This window comes from Mesocricetus auratus, unplaced genomic scaffold, assembly GCF_017639785.1.
Source record: "Mesocricetus auratus isolate SY011 unplaced genomic scaffold, BCM_Maur_2.0 Super-Scaffold_15014, whole genome shotgun sequence".
Taxonomy (NCBI): Eukaryota; Metazoa; Chordata; class Mammalia; order Rodentia; family Cricetidae; genus Mesocricetus; species Mesocricetus auratus.
The window spans coordinates 82,687,903-82,711,464 of record NW_024429186.1 but is presented as its reverse complement, the minus strand read 5'-3'; the positions used below and the strand labels follow the sequence as shown (position 1 = coordinate 82,711,464).

Below are 23,562 nucleotides of genomic sequence, written 5' to 3'. Positions count from 1 at the left end.
CCCAGCGAGCCTGGGACTCCTGTCTCAGCCTCTCTAGCTCGCTCCAGCACTGCAGTCCATGCACAAGCCATCAGTTCCGGCTTCTGGGAGCTAACTCAAGTCTTCACACTCGTGTGGCACACATCTTACTCACTGAGCCATCTACCCAGCCCTCAAGATATGTTTTTAAAAGAAATAGGAAATCCACCCTCCTGCTTTAACTGTGTGATCATGAGATTGCTGCCTCATCTCAAGACACTCTGTCCATCTCTAAAATGACATCACTTCAAAGAGCTGCTGCAAAGTGTCATGACGGAAGGCTCAGGACTTGGCACCTGGGGTCAATACAGCAATTACCACATTATTGTGGAGTTTGTTTAAAAATAGTAAACAATGGCATTCTGATTCAATAATGTGACATAGTCACTTTTTAAAGGGACAAATTGTAAAAAGGAATTCAACATTACTTCTTCTTTCAATAAGTATGTTAGTAACTTAGTTTTGCTTTTCTTAAGCTTTTTTTTTTAATTTTATGTGATTTGGTGTTTTGCCTGCACATATGTCTGTGTAAGTTTCAGATCTTGAGTTACAGTTGCTAGCTGCCATGTAGTTGCTGGGTATTGAATCCAGATGCTCTGGAAGAACAGCCAGTGCTGCTAACCACAGAGCCATTTCTGTAGCCTCTTAAGTATTTTTTTTTATGGTCCTTCAGTACCCATCTCCAACATGGAAATCTGTGTAGTAAGACTTCAATATTTCACTGTCAGAAAATAAATCCACGAGAACAGCCAGGTGTTGTTAGTCAGTAGGCTTAGACAGGAGAAATATGAGATCAGTCTAGGTCGCACAGTAAGTTCCATGTCAGCCTGAACTGCAGAATAAGTCCCTGTCTAGAAAAAAAAAATCCATGAAGATTGTACACATAAAAGTAAAAACTTTCAAGGCCAGCCTGGTCTGCAAGAGCTAGTTCCAAGACAGTCTCCAAAGTCACAGAGAAACCCTGTCTTGAAAAACAAAAACAAAACAACAAAAAGTAAAAACTTTCGTTTTTGGTTTTTCTGGAACTATAAATGTACTTTTGAATGCAGAAGTATGACATGTGCCCAAGGTGACTGTTAAAATGTGACAAAATTTTGGTTTTTACAGTCATAAAGAAAAAAGGATGAGAGAAAAGCAATCTTTGAGGGCCAGGCAAGGGTGCAGATTTACTGCTGTCTCAGTAAGTCTCAACAGTCTTTAGAAATGGGAGGGTTTTTCAAATCCAGTCAGCAATACAGAAGAAAATGGAATTTAAGTCATGATCTAAATGGTTTCAATGCTCATCTCTTCCTGTCTCAATCTAAATTTCACAGCAGAAATGTTTGTAATCATTCTGATATAATTTCATGATAGTCTCTAAAGTGTTAGCAATGCATCATTTTGATGAAAGAAGCATTTCTGAAAACACTGCTGTTCTGATCATTATGTTAAAATAATTAGCCTACAAGTATACATTCAACAAGATATATTCAGTCATTTACTATCAGGGAGAATCTTTCTAACCAACCCTTTTTAGCTTTTATTTTTCAGTGCTACAGTCTAACTCACTTTAAAACATCAGTCTCACTACTTCGTGTTGAGCAGTAGTTTTTCCACATCAATTAATTAGGTAGCTATTCTTAATGATTCGCAAACTTTGTTCAGGAGACCCGATGTCAGCAAAGTGACTTCTGTCCACACCTAGCCCATAATTACCACATTTAATATACACTCGAAAGCCCAGGGTGTTGTTTGGTTTACTTTTGGAAGAGGTGATCACCCTGGGTGTCCTTTCAGCCCTGATCAAGTTGGAGAGTCTAGGTCACCATATGGTGATCCCAAATAAACTCTCCTACTCAACTGAAGCTGGCTATACAAATCTCTTCCCAAATAAAGCTTTGGGCTGCCTCGTTGATCTAACATACTACTAAAAACAGTATCAATCCCCACCTCGCTTTCTGTGTGTGAAGCTGCACACTGTACAGGAATGCATGCATCCATGGGCCTGTGGGAGTCAGAAGCCAACCCTGAGAACCTTCACTGAGCACTCGCCATCCACCTCAGTTTGGGGACATGACCTCTCAATGAACTTGGAACTTACTGACTCCTAGACTGGCTGAGCAGCTCCAATGATCCTCCTACTCTGCCTCCCTAGTGCTGGGGTCACAGGCCCATGCTGTCATGCCCAGCTTTTTACATGGGTGCTAGGGATCTGAACTCAGATCCTCACGCTTTTGTGACAAATACTTTACTGATTGGGCCTTCTCCTCAGTCCTCAAGACTTGCACATTTTCAGACTTTTCTAGAAGAGGTTGGGGAGCAGAGAGGAGGGTGGAAAGATGGCTCCATGACTGAAAGCACTGGCTCTTCCAGACCACATGCCCAGCACACACCGCAGATGACGCCACCTGCAACTGCAGCTGGGGCCCAGCACCCTCTTCTGGTCTCCATGAGCAATGTCCATGCGGTACACAGGCATACATGAGGGTAAAGCACCTATGCACACTGTTTCAAGTAAAATACATAAAATTAGAATAGTTTCTCAAACAGAACATAAATTTAGAAACAAGGCAAAGCCAGACAACTTCAATTAAGCAAATTAGGAGACTAGAGTTAAACAGCTAACATTCCCTTCATTCAAATCACAAGATTTCTTCAGAGTATGTACTAAACAAATACAATTTTTGAACTACAAGCCTCAACAGGAAACTATGAAATCTTAACTAAATATATTCTTATTTCCATTAGGCCCTGGATTAGTCCCTAGCACCACAAAATGTAAATATTGATTACCTAAAACGCAAATGTTAACAAAGTGAGGTTTGCATTAAAAAGCTCTAGAGTAAACTATTTCCTTGCTCATTGACGTAGGTACAGAATTTAGTGCCTTGTGGTTGTAAGACAGCCAGCAAGTCCCACTGCTTTCCCGGCTACCAGTTGAGAGCAGATGTCAACTTCTAATGCCATCTATCTGACTTGATTCTTAATCCCTTTCTTTTACCTTCAACACCAACAAGAGCAAATAACATAGTTTTCATGCTTCAATCTCCTGTCTTCATCCAGCATCCAGCATCTGACCTGGTCTTTTTGCCTATCGCTTCCATTTTTTTTAAAAAAGTTAGTGACTGACAGTGAAACCACAAGAGTCAAGCCCATCTTTGAGGTGTTCGCTATAATGCCTAGGATACTATGTTTAATGAACTTTGTTCATCTGAAATCAGAAATCAAACCACAGAGCATGAAAACTGCTATGGTATGGATTTATGCTAACCCCAAAGCAGTAATGTAGACAGGCAAGGCCTTTGGGTATATGTTAGGTCACAAGGCGCCTGGCAGATAGTACACATTAATAATGCTATTAAAGGGGCTTGCAGAAGCATGTTATCTCTCTCCTCTCCTTCCATGTGGGAACAGACTTCCCCTTAGCCCTGCCCCTTCTGCCCCAGGAAGACACAGCAAGAAGGTACACAGGAGAGACAGTGCTCCATCTTGAGTGTATCGGCCTCCAGGATGATAAGAGGATAAATTTCTGACCTTTAGAACTCATCCAGGCAACTACACAGTAGATGAACTCCATATTAGCACCAAAAGCATTCCCTTTAACTGTTCAGTACCATAAAATAGGACTACTATCAGTAAATGTCTTAATTTAAACGAGTATCTAGCAAATGCCCAGTTAACTCTTACTTTTTCTTAAAGGAAGCACACTAACATATCTGAATATGACTTAGATGAGCACAACAGACTCAGTTTCTCACTGCAAAGCAGCGCTCAGTTCTAACTCCGGACTCTCCTCCCTCTGCTTCACTACCTCCAAACCACAAGTCTTCACTCTGAGACCATCCCCACAGCATCCAAGCCACGCCTGAAGATCCCCAACGTGGATGAAATAAGAGCAAATTTCCTGAAGTGGTCACAAGACAACAGTAAAATATACAGAGGTGGAATGCTCTAGAAACTGCATATTAATCCATTGAAAATTGTAGGAAGACTCCTTCACCTTAGTTTTCTCAAAGAGACATAACTTTCAATGAACACAGTATCACTACAGATCTTCTAAGTGTCTTAGAAAACTTATTAAATAGAAGAAAAATGACCACATGAAATCGATTCCAGTCTTTAATCAAAATTTTCAAAGACCATCTTGTCAAAATAAAATAATATTTAATATTTGTGGATGCCAAAAGTCAAGTACCAATAAAATGAACAGGTAACTTTACTCTTCTAAACGAGGAATACAAAGCGTTCTTACATCCAATCACTGAGAATGGAAAGATTATACATATGCCATCTCCATTTAACATCCCTAATTGTATTTCAAAGATAAAGCAGATATTTTAAAGCTATACAGATCATTCTCAAAGCAATTCAAATTCACAATGCCCAATATAGAGACTGGAAATGCAAATGAGAAACAAGCAAACACACATTACCTTAACCTGGTCGCTCTAACGGTACGGCCAACTGGTGAGGCACAGATGCCTGCACTTTTTAAAACACACTATCTGATGTCAATATTGTGAAGCTAAGGCAATTAAACAGAATAATACTAGCAAAAATGCAGATATTTGTTTCATAGGAACAGAAAAGAGACCATCAGTAAACCCACACATATGAGCGAGTAAGTGACCTTCAAAGTGACTTCACAGAACGCCTGAAAGAGAATTAACATAGTGAAAACCTTGTTCTGTTTATGACCCTAAACACTAGAGAGTCTAGAAACAGGAACCAACATCTAGCCAATTCAACTGACGATAGAACACAGAAACCCAAGTAGATGTGGGAGAGGGGCAACATATTAATCTAGCCCCCTAAGAATGAATTAATCCTCATAATGATCTAATTACTTCATAAAGACCTACCTCCCAGGAATGCCATAACAGCAACCAAATATCAAAATGTGTTTCAGAGGGACAAAGCCCAGCAAAACTCAACCAATAATATATTATATATTATATATACTAAGTACACTTTGTAAAAGATTCGAGATGGAAGAGTCCACACCATAAATGAAAATAAAGGTCCTATCTAATGTTCTCTCCTAAGACATATATGCAAGCACATAATCAGAAATAGTACTGAAAATTTCCGCCTACCCAATAAATTAATCTGGATGAACCTGAAAAGTTAAAAAAGTTAATTAAAGAAATAGACCATAAAATTTAGACACAAAGATTTCCAAAATTACCTGTTGAGGAATATTATCTTAACTGGGCAGAGGTGTGTTACATTTGTTTATACTCAGGTTATTACTCTAACTGTGCAAAGGTGTGTTACTTTTGTTTATGCTGCATTCGTTTAACAATGTAAGGATATGTAATTAATTATGTAAAGATGTGCTGCATTTCTTTGACCTCACCTGCCTAAGGCACCTGATTAGTCTAATAAAGAGCTGAACGCCCAATGGGTAGGAAGAGAAAGGATAGACAGGGCTGGCAGGCAAAGAGAATAAATAGGAGACTCAAGGCTGCACCTACCCACCTGTACAATATTAGATGAAACTGTTATAATTATCCCTTCTACCAGAGTAAATATACAGCCAAATGCTTACAAAGAAAATTGGCTTAAAGAATGTTCTCTCATGATATATGATATTAGGACATAAATTAATGGACTTCTCTGTCCAACTTCCCCAACTGACTCATTATAATTTAGTGCATATGTATGTATATAATTTCTATAATATACATAACCAAAAGAAAAAAAAGCCGGGCGGTGGTGGCGCACGCCTTTAATCCCAGCACTCGGGAGGGAGAGGCAGGCGGATCTCTGTGAGTTCGAGGCCAGGCTAGACCGACAGCCTCCAAAACAGAGAAACCCTGTCTCGTAAAACCAAAAAAAATATATATATATATATATATACATAAAATTTACTGCATATATGAGGGGGGCGTCTATGTAGTTCTGGCCGGGAACTAACTATGTAGACCAGGCTGATGCTGATCTCACAGAGACCCTTCAGCTGCTTCCCAAGTGCTGAGATTAAAGTGTTCAGCACCATGCCCTGCTAATTTTTAAAATGATCTTAAAATGACTCAACAAAGCTTTGATATGGACCATTAAATCATTAACTGCCACAATCACAAAATGTGTTTGCTGCTTGCACACAGCATCCTTTAAATAATACATATCTTATATTTGGGTTAAAATATGGGATAATCATATTTCAATCAAAAGTCATTCTCTCATTTCCACCTAATAGGCAGATCTTTATTTAGATTTAGTTTTATCTTCAAGATAATCTTAGGATGTGGGATAAAGTCTTGAATTTTTTTCATGGGTTTTAAAGAAGGAAGAGATTTGGAGACCTAACAAAGACAGCAATCTTTTTGGCAAATCAATGAGGGCTGCCAAGGACTTTAAGTAAAGCATTGGTGGTTAAAAGCACAGACTCTGGAGTCAGAATTTTCCAGGAGCACTATATGTGTAACTTTAGAACCCATTAGAATACAGCTATAAAGAGAAAGGGAACTTTGTGTTTTGTTTTGGGACATATTGTTAATGTATAAAATAGCACAAGGTGTATGCAGTAGGCAGGCATTCAGTAAATATTTATAGAAGAAATTAATAAATGTACCTAAGTTTTATAGGAATAAAATGACGAGTTTTTTCGTACTGCTTCTTGAGAAATAAAGATGAGTACAAATGGAAAAAGCAGTTTTATTCTTCTTGGAAACCACATCAGCATGATTGTTAGTATCAGATTTATGATTCCAATATAGACATAGTGACTGCCCTTGAACTTCTCAAACACAAAACCTGTATCTGTTCATTAAATTTATACTGGGTTACTAACAAGCTTGTTCACATGGAAATAATCATTTGATAAATATGTGAGTTACAAATTATGATTTTTATAAGCAGATCAGAATTATGCATGAAGGTATGGTCTGGTTTTTAATGGAAACATTTTCTTCCTTTGAATCCTACTTGTAAAAAAAGTCAAAAATAGTAAGTAAAAATAAAATAAAATGCTACCTACAAATACACCTTTGTACACTATAGTAATTAGTCCACAAATGCAGTATTTTCTTTTTTTTTTAAATAAATCTTTTTTTTTTAGATTTATTACATATACAGTGTTCTGCCTACATGCCAGAAGAGGGCACCAGATCTCATTATAGATGGTTGCGAGCCACCATGTGGTTGCTGGGAATTGAACTCAGGACCTCCGGAAGAGCAGTCAGTACTCTTAACCTCTGAGCCATCTCTCCAGCACCAAATGCAGTATTTTCAAAAACTAAAAAATAATGAAGATAAAAAAGTAAGTTTTTCATTGGGCAGTGGTAGCACATGCCTTTAATCCCAGCACTCAGGAGGCAGAGGCCAGCGGATCTTTGTGAATTTAAGGCCAGCCTGGTCTACAGAGTGAGTTCCAGGACAGCCAAGGCTACATAAAGAAACCTTACCTTGAAAAAAAAAAAGTTTTATTAATTCGAAGATACAGTAGATTTTTAAAAATAGAGCGAAATTGTATTTCAGCTAAGAAACCATACATATTATATAATTTATCACAATAACCTATAAATTTGGAGTATCAAAACACTAACAAATTTGTTTTAGCTAGTGGTATTAATAGAAAATCATTTTAACACTCAAGATAAAATGTATGATTGAAATCTAGGAAATATTCAAAATTCTTATCCTTGTCTAGAATATAACTTAAAATTATGTGTAATTTTAATCTTGTGTAGATAAAATAAAGATAGTCACCAATGGGAAGCATAAAAGCTAGAAACTTGGGCTCAGGAAATTAGCAGTTACTTAACAGAGGGCTCTTCATAACCCTAACCTTTACTGTAGACTACAGGGAAAGCAGAGTAACATAAACATGGTAGCATTAGGCACATGGTTTGCTTCGAACATCTAACCAACAGCAGCTTTAACTGATTTCATTCAAATTACAAACACACTTTATTACAAGATGTGTGCCCATTTCATTTGCATAGAGAGAAAAAAATCATATCACTTTCATTCCAAAGGCTAGCATTTACTTCACAGCATGCAAATAAGTTAGTTTAACAGACTGTAACCCAGTATCACACAGCTGTGGTTCAGACAGACATGTCCTTGAAAAAGACTCGTGTGTTGGAAGGACTGATCTCCAGCTGGGAGGTGACTGGTCACCAGAGCACTATCTATCAACATCAATGGGTTATCCTGAATGAGCTATCAGAAGGTTGGGTCCAGTTGGGGTTTAGGGTCGCAAACAGCTTGTCCTCAAAAGGACAACTTTGTTCACTATAATCTCATAATGTGAAACTATCTGTCCCAGAGTCACTCTTATCCTCCACTTCTGAACACGCAATGTGTGAAGCACGATCCTGAAATAAATGTGCTTAGGAATGTGCCAAGCCCTATATACGATGAGACGTCCTTCCAATAGGAGCAGTTGTGAACTCTCAGCAAAGTCTTCTTCCCCTGCGTGCCGGGAGCCCTGTGCTCTCCTTACTTGCTGCAGGTAACAAACTTCATTCTTTCGTCTCTTAGGTGTGGTTACTGGCTCTGCACTCACCAAGGAGTGAACCCATTGTGTTTACTTACATAAGGAGAGCCAGTACCACACAGACAGACTGACAATTTTAGAAATGTTCTCATCACTGAAGTGTGTGATGATGGATGCATGTACATAATTATAAAATACTAATTCCAATGTATGATGGGAATTTGTTATCTTCCTCACTTCTCTTTATTTAACTATCATGGCAAAACTGAACAAAATTGAACACTGGCAAAAGAGAAAAAGATGACTTTGCAAATATGAAATTATACATTATTCACATAAGCTTTAATTTTTTAAAGATTTCTTTTCATTTTACGTGCATTTGCTGCAGTTTCTGTGAGTGCACTATGTACACACAGGTACCCACAGAGGCCAAAAGAGGGTGTTAGCTTCCCCTAGAACTGGAGGCATAGACAGTTGTGAGCTACTAGACGGGGGGGGGGGGGGGGTGCTGGGCACTAAGCCCAAGCAGAAAGCACCCTTAACCTCTGCACTGCCGCTCCAGCCCCAGAGGTCTAAGTGTTTAACACATCCACATTCAGATACGCCAACCATGAACCATCATCTCAGGAACTTTAACATTTAATATTTATAAAATATCTTCAGTAAAGCCAATACATTAGAAAAGAGGCTTAAAGAACACGCCACTACTTGTATTGCCATATCTATTGGTTCTAGAACATAATAATCATAATATCTGCTACTTTTAAATATGATGGACCGTCATTGAGGATAAATGCATACACTAAACCTTGAAATAAGTTTATTTAATGATTACTACAGGTAAATTTTGCTGCATAGAAATTACAAATTTTGATGTTTCAAAAGTGAGAGATTAAATTAGCTGATACTAGAACTTTTACAACCCTATGTAAGAATACACTAAGAAAACAACACTCGCCACTCTGGCTAAGGAGGCTGATCAGTGCCTTCCTCAGCCATTGTCAGAGACACTTCCTCCAGCTCCCTCCTGCAGCAGATCGGTAACAACCACAGAGACCCACAGCCGGACATACCGAAGAGAGTGACAGACAACACACAGCTCTAGACGTAATGTCTCCATGAAAGCCCTCCCCTCTGAGCTCAGACGAGGAAGAGAGTAAGAGACACAAGGAAAAAGGGTGTCTGAGTCAGATGAGCTCACAGGAACGAAGGCAGCATGCACAGGTCTGCACTCCGCACCAGATGGAGTCCTAGCGCTGAAAGAATGGACACATGCCCTGCCCTGCCCTAGGCCAGAAGCCATCTCCAACTGATACCCTCTGCAAATGAAATTCCCTTCTCTAAAGGAAACACATACTCTTAAGGGTAAGGTTGCATGCCCAGCAGTACTCAATGGAATCTTGGGAAGTTCCTTGTCTCATAATATCATGCCAGGACTTTTCCTTTTTTTCTTTTTATTCTTATTTTTATCTTTTTTATTATATATATATATATATTTCTCTCTCTTTTGACCCTATAGGTCCTGTGCTGGTTTGAACGGGTATGCCCCGCCCCAGATTCATGAGTTTGAATACTTGACCCATACATAGAGGGTAGCACTAGCAGGAGGTGTGGCCTTGTTGGAGTGGTCTTGTTGGAGGAAGTGTGTCACTGTGGAAGCAAGGTGAGGTCTCATACAAGCTCAAGCCACATCCAATGACACAATTCAGAGTTCTGTGGATCAAGATACAGAACTCTCAGCACCATGTCTGCCTGCATGCTGCCATGCTTTTCACTAGGACAGTAATGGACGAAACCTCTGGAACTGTCAGCCAGCCCCATTAAATACTTTCCTTTATAAGAGCTGCCGAGGTCATGGTGTCTCTTCACACCAAAGGAAACCAGATGTGATGGGAGGTGGTGAGGAACTGGGAGGAGTAGAGGAATTACATAAATCGGGATATGTAATGTGAGGGAAAAAATCCATTGTCAATAAAAGGGAAAAACAGCAAATAACACACTTGGGAAAAGGAAATCATGGTAAACAAAAACAAATTCAAAACAAATATTCCCCAGGAAAGAGTGGCTTCCACTGAATAACTGAAAAAGCATAGTGTGAGGGTTATTGAGACCACACTAACCCTGTGATCTGTAGGGCCACCAGGGCCTCACAGCTGGGCTCTACTGAAGGAAACCTTGTCATAGCATACGAAGAGGTAAATGTGTTACAAAGACTTTTTGTACAGCTTCCATTCTGCTATTAAGTCTGCACAGTGCATGAAATCTCTTTGTCCCCTGACATGTCTAAATCATCACTAATCTCACTGAAGTCTCTAGTGTCTTAACATATAGCATTATCTGACTATATAATATTTATGGTGCTACTTCTTTGGAAGACTCCACGGAAAGGACAGACACACATGAACTCACAGAGCCTGACAAGACATGCACGTTCAAACAGACGAAATCCCAGAACAGAGGAGTGGGAGAGAACCCGCAGATCGTCCCTTAGACAGGAAGAGACTGGAAAAGGAAGGTCAGCGTTCCCAATGGGATATTGCTGGGCATATCAACTACACTACAGGGCAGACCTCATGCCCAGGAGTAGCTGGCAAACACAAAAGACTCCCGGTTCACTTGCTTAATCTGGGTCTTTGTCTTCCCTTGTCTTACTGGGGTTTTTTGAGAGAAAGAACATGAACTTGGCCGACTAGGGAGGTGGAGAGGACAAAGAAGGAGGGTAAAGAATAAAAGCAAAGGTTGAAAAAATTAAAAGAAAAAGCAGCACAAATGATAACTTTACAAGTGTAAAAGAATTACGAATATATATAATGCACTATTTTCAAATGTTTTAATTGGAATAAAATTGCATCACTTTCCCTTCCTTGCCTCCCTCCTGAGTCCCCGCAAGCCCTCCCTTCAATTCCTCTCATGCTCCCCCACTCTCAACTTCTTTGATTACCAGTTACACACAGGTATATGTATTTATGTGTGTATGTGCACACATATATAATTACCGCCTTCCAAATAAAAATCAAGAGGGTAACACACATGAGACTAAATTTTAAAATAAAAAATACATGCCTCTAAAACAACACTCAAATATTACTAACTGCTTAAAAATTAACTTTTGATATACTATATTCCAGCATACTAAGTAATGTATTGTAAAGATGAGCCTAATCAATGTGTGTACTTAAGAATTGCACGATTTAAATGTTGACGCATAATTTGTGAAGGCTACTGTATTTCTTAGACCAGTAAAAATATAATATAAACATTAGGTCAGTGGTTCTCAACCTTCCTAACCCTAACCCCTTAATACTTCCTCATGCTATAGAACCTTGAACCATGAAGTTATTTTGTTGCTACTTCATAACTATAACTTCCTGTTATTCATTGAAATGTAAATACCGATTGAAAGATATCTGATATGTGACCCCATCAGGATCACAACCCACAGAGCAAGACTTTGCAATGGAAATATCAGAAACAGAAAAACTCAGAAAGAGCCTGTCAGATACATTTTTCTAGTGTTACTTTGGAATAATCATGCCACCAAGAATAAGCAAGCCATTAATATTTGAGACATATACAATCAAAGGGCCTTCTGACCCTGTAAGAGAATAAGCATCGCCAATATTTTCACTTCTAAAAGATTACTGGGTACCTAATGAAAACAAGAAGCACACAAAGTCTCATCAAAACCCAGGTGTGCGTCTCTTCTATGTGTACTCACTGGCTATTCAAACTTTCCCCTGAAAAATCTTAGCCAGCAAAAGCACCAACTCTAAACCTTGAATGCCAAGGGCCAATTTCAAATATCAAAGAAAAGATGAATAAAGACATTGGGATATCACATCAGCACGTGATTTATCGCCTAAGCAAACAGCATTTCTCCTGGATATTTACTCCATAGAAATCACAACAAAACCTGCGCACATGTGTTTACAGATGCTCTATTCATAATCACCAAAAGCTAGAAATTTCAAACTCAAATTCTCCTTCAACCAGTGACTCAAAGACAATCCCTTAACAGCACAGAAGTATTCTAAGGAACGCTGATATACTCAACAATCTGAATACATCTCAAAGGCATTAAAAGCTAGGAACAAGAAGCCAGCCTCAAGAAAGGTATGGACTTCATGATTCCAGCTATGTGTCATATTAATAGACAAAACTATCATGATAGAAAAATTATAAAAGCTGTCAGGTTAGAGGGCAGGGATAGTTCTGATCATCTAGTAATGACATACATATTTTCAAGAGTGATAAAAGTGTTTTGTATTATGACTGTGCTCACAGTTACTCAAATATTTATGTGTTACAATATATACAACAATTCAAAAATGCCAGTTTTATTATATGATCATTTTTAAAGTAAACATTTTTAAGAAATCTAATTTTATTCACTCTTTCTGAGAAGAAGCATTGCTTATAATAATGATATAAACAGATATTTTTTAATTTTAGTAATATTTGTTAATAGTGATAACAAATACCAACAAATCAACTAAGTCAAACTGTCAAACTTCTACTTTATTTATTTATTTATTTATTTATTTTTGGTTTTGTTTTGTTTTTTTCAGACAGGGTTTCTCTATGTACTTTTGGAGTCTGTCCTGGCACTCACTCTGCAGACCAGACTGTCCTCAAACTCACAGAGATCTATCTGCCTGTCTCTGCCTCCTGAGTGCTGGGATTAAAGGTGTGCGCCACCACCATCTGGCTCTTCTGCTGTAATTAAAAGAAACAAAATAGTGCAATAAATAAAGACACCATGTGTCAGAGTTCAAACCAAGAGGTTTCTTATTAGGGGAAAAGGATCATAAAAGGGGAAAGGGAGAGGAGAGACCAGCCTCCACGGACAGAAGCAATGGGTGACAGGAAAGAGAAGCAGAGAGAGAGAGTGACAGAGAAAGGGACAGACAGAGAGAGGGAGAGGAAGAGAGAGAGAGAGAAGATGGGAGGTGGGCAGGGCCCTTTTAAAAGGGAACACAGTGAATAGGCACAGGTTCTCTTAGTAGCAGAAGCTGAGGCGTATCCTGTCAGAACTCCAAAGGCAGGCCAGCACAAATGCCTAAACACTAACAACGTCTACCTATTTTTAATGAGGAAAGGACTTACCAAGTTCACTAAGACTCTGAGCAGCTTTAGTTATCTCTCGACTTCCTCCTTGCAGTTGTCCCTGGAGTCTCTTAGTGAGATATAAGATGCGAATTATTCTGCGAAGCAAGTCACAGGCAACCTGTTCAAGGAACACAGGGGTAAGAAAGTGCAGTGACTCCATGAAGTCCCATTGTGATTGTGGTCACTTTAATCTGTGAAGCTTTCCATTCTGCAGACATGAAAAGAGCTCTTCATCCTTTCTGTTTACCAGTGGACGCCCTAAATAACCACAAATCTCTAAAAAGAACATCCACAACCCCGTGTTTAACCTTTACCAAAAAACTAAAACAAAAAGCCTTCAACTTATGCCAAATAGAGCATATCTGAAATTGAGTGCTATGGAGTCAAAAAGATTCTTTTCAGCCCTGTTCTAGGCCAACTGCTGTTTGACTTCACAGTAATTCTGATGGAAAGTTTAAAAAGCTCCAACTATGCTCTCAATCAGAACAACCCGTATGGCCAGTTCCTCAATTAACCCAAGTATTTTCGTGTTTGTTTGTTTGTTTGAACTTATTTATTAGTTTTGGAGAAAGTGGCAGTGCCCACGTGGCCCAGAACTCATTATGTAAAACAGGCTGGATCAACTTTTCTGGCCCTCCCTCTCTGAACCCTTCAAGCGCTAGGATTCCAGGAATTCCTACCACTTAGGATTGCACCATGGAGCCTGGCAGAACTGTTCATTTTGATGAACAATGTGGAATCTTGAATCTTTCACAACCATCCTGAGATTCTAAAAACATTATGAGGAGAATCAGCCCTTACTCTACATCACCTAACCCTGTCATCCAAATTGACCAAGTCTAACCCAATAAAAGGAGAAAGGGAGAAAGGGAGTGCCTTCAAGTTACAGTTTCAAGTTCTTTCTAATGCCTTACTCTAACCATCTGACTCACAGCCTACTACATAACAGGCTGCTACAAAGCCATCGGAAACCCATTCCTTCAAGGACTGCCTCAAGCCAATCCTTATCAGCTCCAACTTCACACAACAGTTTCTCAATGAAATCTACCTTCAGAGATTTATCTTCCTAAAAACAGCTTTCAACACTCCAGCCACATTTAAATAAACTTTAGTGCCTCTCCACTTACAGGCTAGTTAAAATTCCCAAGAATAGCACTAATAAAATCCTCAATCAACAAGTCTTAGTTAATCTGAAAGCCATCAATTCCCTACACATATCTCTACCATTTCCCTACACACATCTCTCTCCTATAGTCAATTCCCTTTCCGTATAACTTACTTTCACAAATCAGAAAATCTTTTAAGTCTCATTCACAGACTTCTAACTATACTTAGAACCACTACACAGAAAAAAGCAGGCTGTCGGCCGTCTCACCCTGACCATCGCTATTCATCTCCTGCTCCACCTGAGAGAAGCCACTGTTCTTTGTTTGCTTGTTTATGTTATGAGACAGGGCTTCTCTGTAGCAACCCTGGCTGACCTAGAACTTACTTTGTAAACCAGGCTGACAATGCACTCACAGAGATCTGCCTGCCTCTGCCTCTTGAGAGCTGGTATTAAAGGGGTATGCACCACACCTGCTACCACTATTCTCTTTTATGGTAATAACTTATCTTTATCCATGGATTTGTTACTGAAATAAACGAGTCTCTCTCTCTCTCTCTGTGTGTGTGTGTGTGTGTGCGTGTATGTGTGTGTATACATATACACACATAAATCTAACTTACAAGTTATGGGTTTTTTATGTCCTTTTTAATCTACAGATTTCCTCAGCTTTTCTCTGAGAATCTGTGGAACACCTTTAACAAGTTGTTCTGCCTTCTTTATTTCCGATAAAATGTTGGATGTAAGCGACTTCATCAGATCCGGATTCTGTATTTTGGCAAAGGTTTGGAAGATGGCTCAGCAGTTAAGAGCACCTGCGGCACAATCACGAGGACAGATCCCAGCACCCACGTAACAGGCAGAAATGAAAGAGAGGACACCTGATGTTCTCTTCTGACCTCTGTGTGTGTGCATGCACACACAAATAAATCTTTTTAGAGTATTTGGGCAAGATCATTAGGTAGTAGTATATCCATAATGCAAGTATGATTTTCTCTTTCTGATTACAAAATCATTCTAATTCTACTGCTTCATCTTTATTTGTTAGCACATAAAGTTTCTATGTCCTCTATTATTTGTTAGGCTCAGGTGCCTAGAAATAAGAATATTTTATCTTGCTTTGGTTTATCAGTTTCAAGATGCTGTGGTTTTTTTTTTGTTTTGTTTTAAGTTTTCATTACTTTCAGTGTGTGTGCCTACAGTTACGTGTACAGGTGCCTGCAGAGCCCAGAGACACTGGATGCACACGCAGCTGGAGTTGCAGTGTAGGCGCTGTGGAGAGACACCTAACTCAGGCCCTCTGCAAAAGCACTGCACGCTATTCCTCCAGCCCAGAGCAGAGTTAACATCCATCAATGACCGCCAGCGGGAGATGGGGACTCGCTACTTTTTGTGGGGTTATTTTTTCCCATTATGAAAACATATACTTAAGCATCAAAAGGGGCTGTCAATTCACTATGACTTTAATCCTTATTGATGCCCAAATAGAACACTTAGTTAAAACATCTAAGAGCAAGCAACTGCACCATTGTAACAGCTTCCTCACTGTCATAGTCTATGACGTCAGGCTAAATGAAATAACTGGTCACTGACACTGAGAACATTTCTGACTTGGCTCCGAGGCACCTTTGTTGTGGATCTGGTAGTTATGGTGTCTGGTATAACATTTTTCAAGATCACTTTATATATATTTTCTTTCTCCAACCTGAGTCAAAGATTTCTCAAAGAAACCTTTGCTTCTTTTAATAGGAAACTATTTCAAGATCATTTTGGAAACTAAGCTTGCTCATTGCTGAACTTTCTCCATAGACATGGGCAGCAAATGTCAGAACTAAAATATGGTATAAATGTTCATTTGATTGATTTGAGAATACAAATAAAACATTCTGAGATTAAAATTATGAATATACAACATACAAAATGTACATATATAAGGCTTAGGATATTTTAAATTAAAACATCTCAACTTCACACTGATACTTGCAGTTCAGGAACAAAAGTACATCATGTTTTCTTCCATCTTACATCTCAGACATTAAGAGTCATGACTCTCAAGGTCACAACAGATAATACAATCAGAGTAACAGAAGACAATCCATTCGTTTGCCTGCACAACACAACACGGTAGTGTGTAATTAACAAGAGCAGTGACATAATAAAGAGGGACTATTAAACAGTCCTAAAGATTGCATGTGCTCCTGTCATATTTTTCAGTTAAATTCTAATTTTTTGCCAAACCAAAAAATTGTGATTTCCTATATTTTACAGTCCTTTGTAACTAAGAGTTGCAAAGGAAAAAGGCCAAGTAACATATAAAGGTAGACCTATCAGAATTATACCTGAATTCTCACTGGAAACTCTGAAAACCAAAAAGTTCCAGACAGACGCTCTGCAGACACTAAGAGACCATTGATGCCAGCCCAGAATACTATACACAGCAGAGTTTTCAATCACCATAGATGGAGAAAATAAGCTATTCCATGACAAAATAAGATTTAAACAATACCTATCCACAAATCCAGACCTACAGAAAGTAACAGAAGGAAAACTCCTACCTAAGGAAGTTAGCTGCACACAAGAAAACACAGGCAACAAATAACTCACACCAGCATGCCCCAAAGAAGAGAAACACACAAACACTACCACCAACGACAACAAAACCAAATATAACAGGAATTAGCAATCACTGATCATTAATATCTCTTAATATCAATGGACTCACCTATAAAAAGACACAGGCTAACAGAAGGGATACGAAAACAGGACCCATCTTTCTGCTGCATACAAGAAACACAACTCAACCCCAAAGACAGGCATTACATTAAAGTAAGTAAGGGCTTAGGTAAAGATTTTCCAATCGAATGGCCCTAAGAAACAAGCAGTTGTAGCTACCTTAATATCGAACAAAATAGACTTCAAGCTTAAATTAGTCAAAGAAGACAGAGGAGGACATTTCATATTTATCACAGGGAAAATCCATCCAGATGAAGCCTCAATTCTAAGCATCTATGCGCCAAATACAAGGACACCCACATTTGTAAAAGAAACATTACTAAAGCTTAAGTCACACGCAAACCCCACACATGAATATTGGGAGACTTCAACACTCCACTCTCACTACTGGACAGGTCTGGCAGACAGAAACTTAACAGAGAAATAAGGGAATTAACAAATGTTATGGCTCAAATGGACTTAACAGACATCTATAGAACATTCCACCCAACCACAAAAGAATACACCTCACGGAACCTTCTCTAAAACTGACCACATACTCGGTCACAAATATAGATACAAAATACAGATACACACAACAGATAAAAAAAACTGGAATAATCCCATTTCTTATCGGATCACCATGGCTTAAAGTTAGAATTCAATGACAACACTAATTGCAAAAAGCCTATAAACTCATGAAAAGTAAACAATGCACAACTGTATCATCACTTGGTCATGAAAGAAATTAAAGATGTCCTACAATTCAACAAAAATGAAGCCAGACCATACCCAAACGTATGGGACACCATGAAAGCAGGGTTATGAGGAAAGTTCACAGCACTAAGTGACTACATAAAGAACGTAAGGCAATATCACACGATCGTCTTAACAGCACACAAGAAAGCTAAAGAACAAAAAGAAGCAAACTCACCCAGGAGGAGTAGGCACTAGAAAATAATCTAAGTGAGGGCTGAAATCAATAAAATAGAAAGAAAGAGAATACAAAATAAATAAATAAAACAAAGAGTTAGTTTGTCAAGAAAATCAACAGGATAGGAAAACCCTTATCCAAACTAATCAAAAGGCAGAGAAAAAATATCCAAATTAACAAAATCAGTATTAATAAGGGGGACATATCAACAGATACTGAAGAAATCCAAAGAATCATCAAGTCATACTTCAAAAACCTGTACTCCACCAAATTGGAAAATGTAGAAGAAATTAACAATATTCTGGATAGGTAAGAACCACATACAATTTAAACAGGCCTATAACACCTAAGAAAACACAAGCAGTCATTAAAAGTCTCCCAACCAAGAAAGAGCCCAGGACCAAATGGCTTCAGCCCAGGATTCTACCAGAATTTCAAAGAAGAGCTAATACCAATACTCCTCAAATTGTTCCACACAATAGAAACAGAAGGAACATTGCCAAACCCTTTTTATGAGGTTACAGTTACCCTGATACCCAAACCACACAGAGATTCAAATAAAAAAGAGAACGAAAGACCAATCTCCCTCATTAACACTGATACAAAAATACCCAATAAAATACTAGCAAACAGAATCCAAGAACACATCAGAAAAATCATCCACCATGATCAAGTAGAATTCATCCCAGATATGCAGGAATGGTTCAACATACAGAAATCTGTCAATGTAATCCACCCTGTAAAAAAACTGAAAGAAAAAAAAAAAAACACATGATCATCTCATTAGATGCTGAAAAAGCCTTTGATAAAACCCAACACCCATTCATGATAAAGGTCTTGGAGAGATCCGGGATAACAGGAACATACCTAAACATAATAAAGGCTATATATAGCAAACCAACAGCCAACATCAAACTAAATGGAGAAGACTCAAAGCAATTCCTCTAAAATCAGGAACAAGACAAGGTTGTCTACTCTCTCCAAACCCATTCAACATAGTACTCGAAGTTCTAGCTAGAGCAATATGACAACAAAAAGAAGTTAAGGGGATACAAATTGGAAGGGAAGAGTCAAACTTTTACTGTTTGCAGATGAAATGATGGTATACATTAGTGATACCAAAAGTTCTACCAGGGAACTCCTACAGCTGATAAATACCTTCAGTAATGTGGCAGGATACAAGATTAATTCAAAAAACATCAGTAGCCCTCCTATATACAAATAATATATGGGCTTAGAAATCAAAGAAACATCACACTTTACAATAACCAGAAATAACATAAAATATCTTGGGGAAACTCTAACCAAACAAGTGAAAAACCTGTATGACAAGAATTTTAAGTCTTTGAAGAAAAAAACTGAAAATATCAGAAAATGGAAAAAAATCCCATGCTATTTGATAGGTAGGATCAACATAGTAAAAATGTGAATCTTCTAAAAGCAATCTACACATTCAATGAAATCCCCATCAAAATCCCAACACAATTCTTCAAAGACCTCAAAAGAACAATACTAAATTTCATATGGAAAATCAAAAAAACCAGGATGGCTAAAACAATCCTGTACAACAAGGGAACTTCTATAGGCATTTATCATCCCCGACTTGAAGCTAGACAATAGAACTATAGTAATAACAAAAACAGTTTGATATTGGCAAAAAAAAAAAAACCAGACACATGGATCAAAGAAATAGAATTGAAGACTGTGACATTAATCCACACATACATGTAACCTCAGAGAAGCTTGATTAAAAAGGGGGCCCTAAGAGGGACACACATGGAGGGCCCCAAAAGTGAAAATAGTTATGATCTCCTGGGTAAACTGGGAGCAAGTATAGAAGCCAAGAGACTAGGAGATGGGAATACGTGGAATTGAGAAGGCCAAGGATGACCCCAGCTGAGGCGCCTAGCAAACAGTGAAAAGGATGTCTGAACAGTGAAAAGGATGTCTGAACAGGCCTTCCCTTTAGTCAGTTTAGTGACTCCCCTAATTGTCCTCATAGAATCCACATCCAGTAGCTGATGGAAGCAGAAGCAGTGACCCACAGTCAACCACTGGCCTGAGCTCCTGGAGTTCAGTTGAAGAGAGGGAGGATGGATCATATGAAGGAGGGGAGGTCAAGAGCATGATAGGGAAAACCACAGAGACAGCTGACCAGAGCTAGGGAGAGTCCATGGACTATGGACTGACAGCTGCGAACCTGCCTGGGACCGAATTGGGCCCTCTAATGTAGGTGACAGTTGTGTGGCTCGATCTGTTAGGGGAGGTCCTGGCAGTGGGACCAGGACCTATCCTAGGTGCATGAACTGGCTGTTTGGAGCCCATTCCCTATGGTGGGATGCCTTGCTCAGCCTTGATACAGAGGGGAGGGGCTTGGTCTTGCCTTAACTTGGTATGCCAGACTTCATTGATACCCCAATGAAGGCCTTATCCCCTCTGAGAAGTGGCTGGAAGGTGGGAAGGGGGAAGGTGGGGGAGCGCGGGAGAAGGGGAGGGATGAAAAAGACAAAAAGAACAAAAAAAATGACATAAATGAATGTGCCAAACTGGACATGGACAAGCTACAGGGCCTGAACTCTAAACAAGGAACTGCAGGCAATGGAGAAAGCTAGGAACAGGAGAGGTGGTCTTCCCTAGACAAGAGCACACCAATCAGTTGTCCAGTGCCAAGTGGTCAGTCAGCCCTCCAACCATACACATAAGTAATATAATATGAAGGCAACAGGTTATATTTAGAAATATGTAGGTATATGAAAATATATGGATTCATGGGATAACAATGAAAAAAGAAGCAATCAATTTGAAGGAGAGCAGTGAGGACTTTATGGAGGGAGTGGAGGGAGGAAAGGGAAGGAAAAAATATTGTACTTAAATTATATTCTCAAAAATAAACAGCAAAAAGTAAACCTCAAATTATCACCAAATCTCTTACAATAGCAAGTGTGTTTCATGGTTTCCCTATACTAACCACTCTATATGTTATTAGATTGTCCACAGAGCTTGGCATTTCTATGCTATGACTTGCTCAGAGGATAATTATAAAGCCAGTAAGGTAGATTTATACTCTATAGAAAATGAAGAAGAAATTGGGCTGGAGATAGAACACAGGTAGACCACTTGCAAAGCACACCCAAGGCCAGGCTTAATCCCCAACAGTGTGTAAGACCAGGCACGACAGCAATGAGAAGTGGGGGCTGGAGGTGATCACGGTCCTCCAAATCTACACAGTAACCCCAGGTAAGTTTGCACTATGTGAGACTGCACCTCCAAGAAAAAAAAAGGGGGGGGGGAATAATTTGATAATACCAATTAAAAGGAATGGTAACTCAACAAAGTATTATGACACAAAAGCAGACGCAAAGCATATATGATAAAAATCAAACATTTCCAAGGATGGTACCCGTCTTTATTCCAGACTTTTTCAATTTTTCTTACATATTTTAAAATTAGAAGTCAGACTTAAAAGGTAAAACATATGATTGTAACAGTTTAAAAATAAATGACAAAGGGGACTGGAGAGATGGCTCAGTGGTTAAGAACACTGGCTGTTCTTCTAGAGGTCCTGAGTTCAATTACCAGCAACCAAATGTTGACTCAAAACCATCTATAATGGGCTCTGATGCTCTCTTGTAGCCTGCAAGCATACATGCAGACAGACCATTCATATCTAAAAAACTCATAAATAAAATTAAATATATAAATGATAAGTAGTTCAAAGTTATTTTAAAATTTATGAAGAATTTATGAATCATATCAATAAACCATATTATATCTTTAAAACATTCAGCTAGTTTTAAAAATGTTTAAGTTAAAAAACTCATTGACTTTAAAATTTAAATGTTCTATGTAATAGATTATAAACTCTTCAAACCTTTTCTGAAAAACTGGAAGCAATTCATAAGGAAACAATATTACTAAAAATGAATTAAGATGTAGATAGTCCTTGGGGTGATAATTATATTCAACTGATACATTCCTGCATATAAATGAAGCCAGAATGTTCTAGTTTAAGAAAGAGAGAGACTGAAATGAAAGTGGGGGCAGGAGAGGGAGATATAAAAAGACACTTTCATCTAATGGGAGACATAAGCATAGGAAGTTTATATTTTATAAATGTTTTCATTAAATGGGGTTGGTTATAATTGGTTAATGATCACAAACAATCTCTTTCTAAAGAAAAAGTGGGGGGATATGGTATGGATGGTGGTTTGATACAATTTAAGGTCAATTTTGTTATTTGTGTATTTCTCCTCTTGTTTAGATATTGTGTATATACAGCTCATTAAAAAATGTAATGTCTAATTAAGAGATTATAATTGCTTATTATAGTCAAAACTTATGTTGGTTTTCTAGATATATAGAGATATATTTGAGATGGATAGATATTCTTCAAACCTTTCAAAGTCCTTCAGAACATGGCATTTAAAATGATGTGGGTTTTTCATGACAGTGAGACACAACTGCTCCTGGCAACACCAATTATGTCTGAGAGGAAGACCGGCATGGAAGAAGAAACGTGTTAAGGCGTTTGCTTTTGATATAGTAAGACTAGCCGTTTGGGCAAGAAACTGCTCTTGCCTAGACTGTTTGACTGTTGCTATATAAAGCATGCAGGACCCACAGGAAAGTGACTGCTGAACTCAATGGGACAGTCCTGCAGGGTTCCTACTTCATGAAGGAGTCTGCCAGACATTCTGCAGGACACAGAAAAATGACTGACAAACTGCCAATACAGGTGGACAGCTTAAAATTTCCTGTTTCGCCGGTTGTGGTGGCGCACGCCGGTAGGATTTGCTGAAGGAGGCAGAGGCAGGAGGATCAGGAGTTCGAGGCCAGCCTGGGCTACACATTAAGCCGGGCGTTGGTGGCGCACGCCTTTAATCCCAGCACTCGGGAGGCAGAGGCAGGAGGATCTCTGTGAGTTCGAGGCCAGCCTGGTCTACTGAGCGAGTTCCAGGACAGCCTCCAAAGCCACAGAGAAACCCTGTCTCGAAAAACCAAAAAAAAAAAAAAAAATTCCTGCTTCACTGAGAAGTCTGCCAGACACACTGTGGCCTATGTGCTGAAGACGGATGCTTCAACATTACAGAGGAACTATGGGTGACTGGCTGGGCAGCAGATGTCTCTGTCAGTTCTAGAGTTTATATATTATCCTTCTGTGGTCTTTGATGGAGTTGAAGACAGATGGTTATAATCATAGTTTTCCTTAGTTATGATAAAAGGTAAGCTACATATAAGACTTTAGACTCAAAAAGATAA

The 23,562-nt window shown here is 38.8% G+C and overlaps 1 protein-coding gene across 1 annotated transcript in view; it reads right to left on the bottom strand.

The window, feature by feature from the left end:
• Positions 1–23,562, bottom strand: part of Cog5 (component of oligomeric golgi complex 5) — a 277,239-nt gene that overhangs the window by 233,703 nt on the left and 19,974 nt on the right. Inside the window, exon 6 of the mRNA XM_005076235.4 lies at positions 13,550–13,670. Coding sequence (XP_005076292.1) covers positions 13,550–13,670 — 121 coding nt within the window. The remainder of the gene's footprint in view (positions 1–13,549; positions 13,671–23,562) is intronic.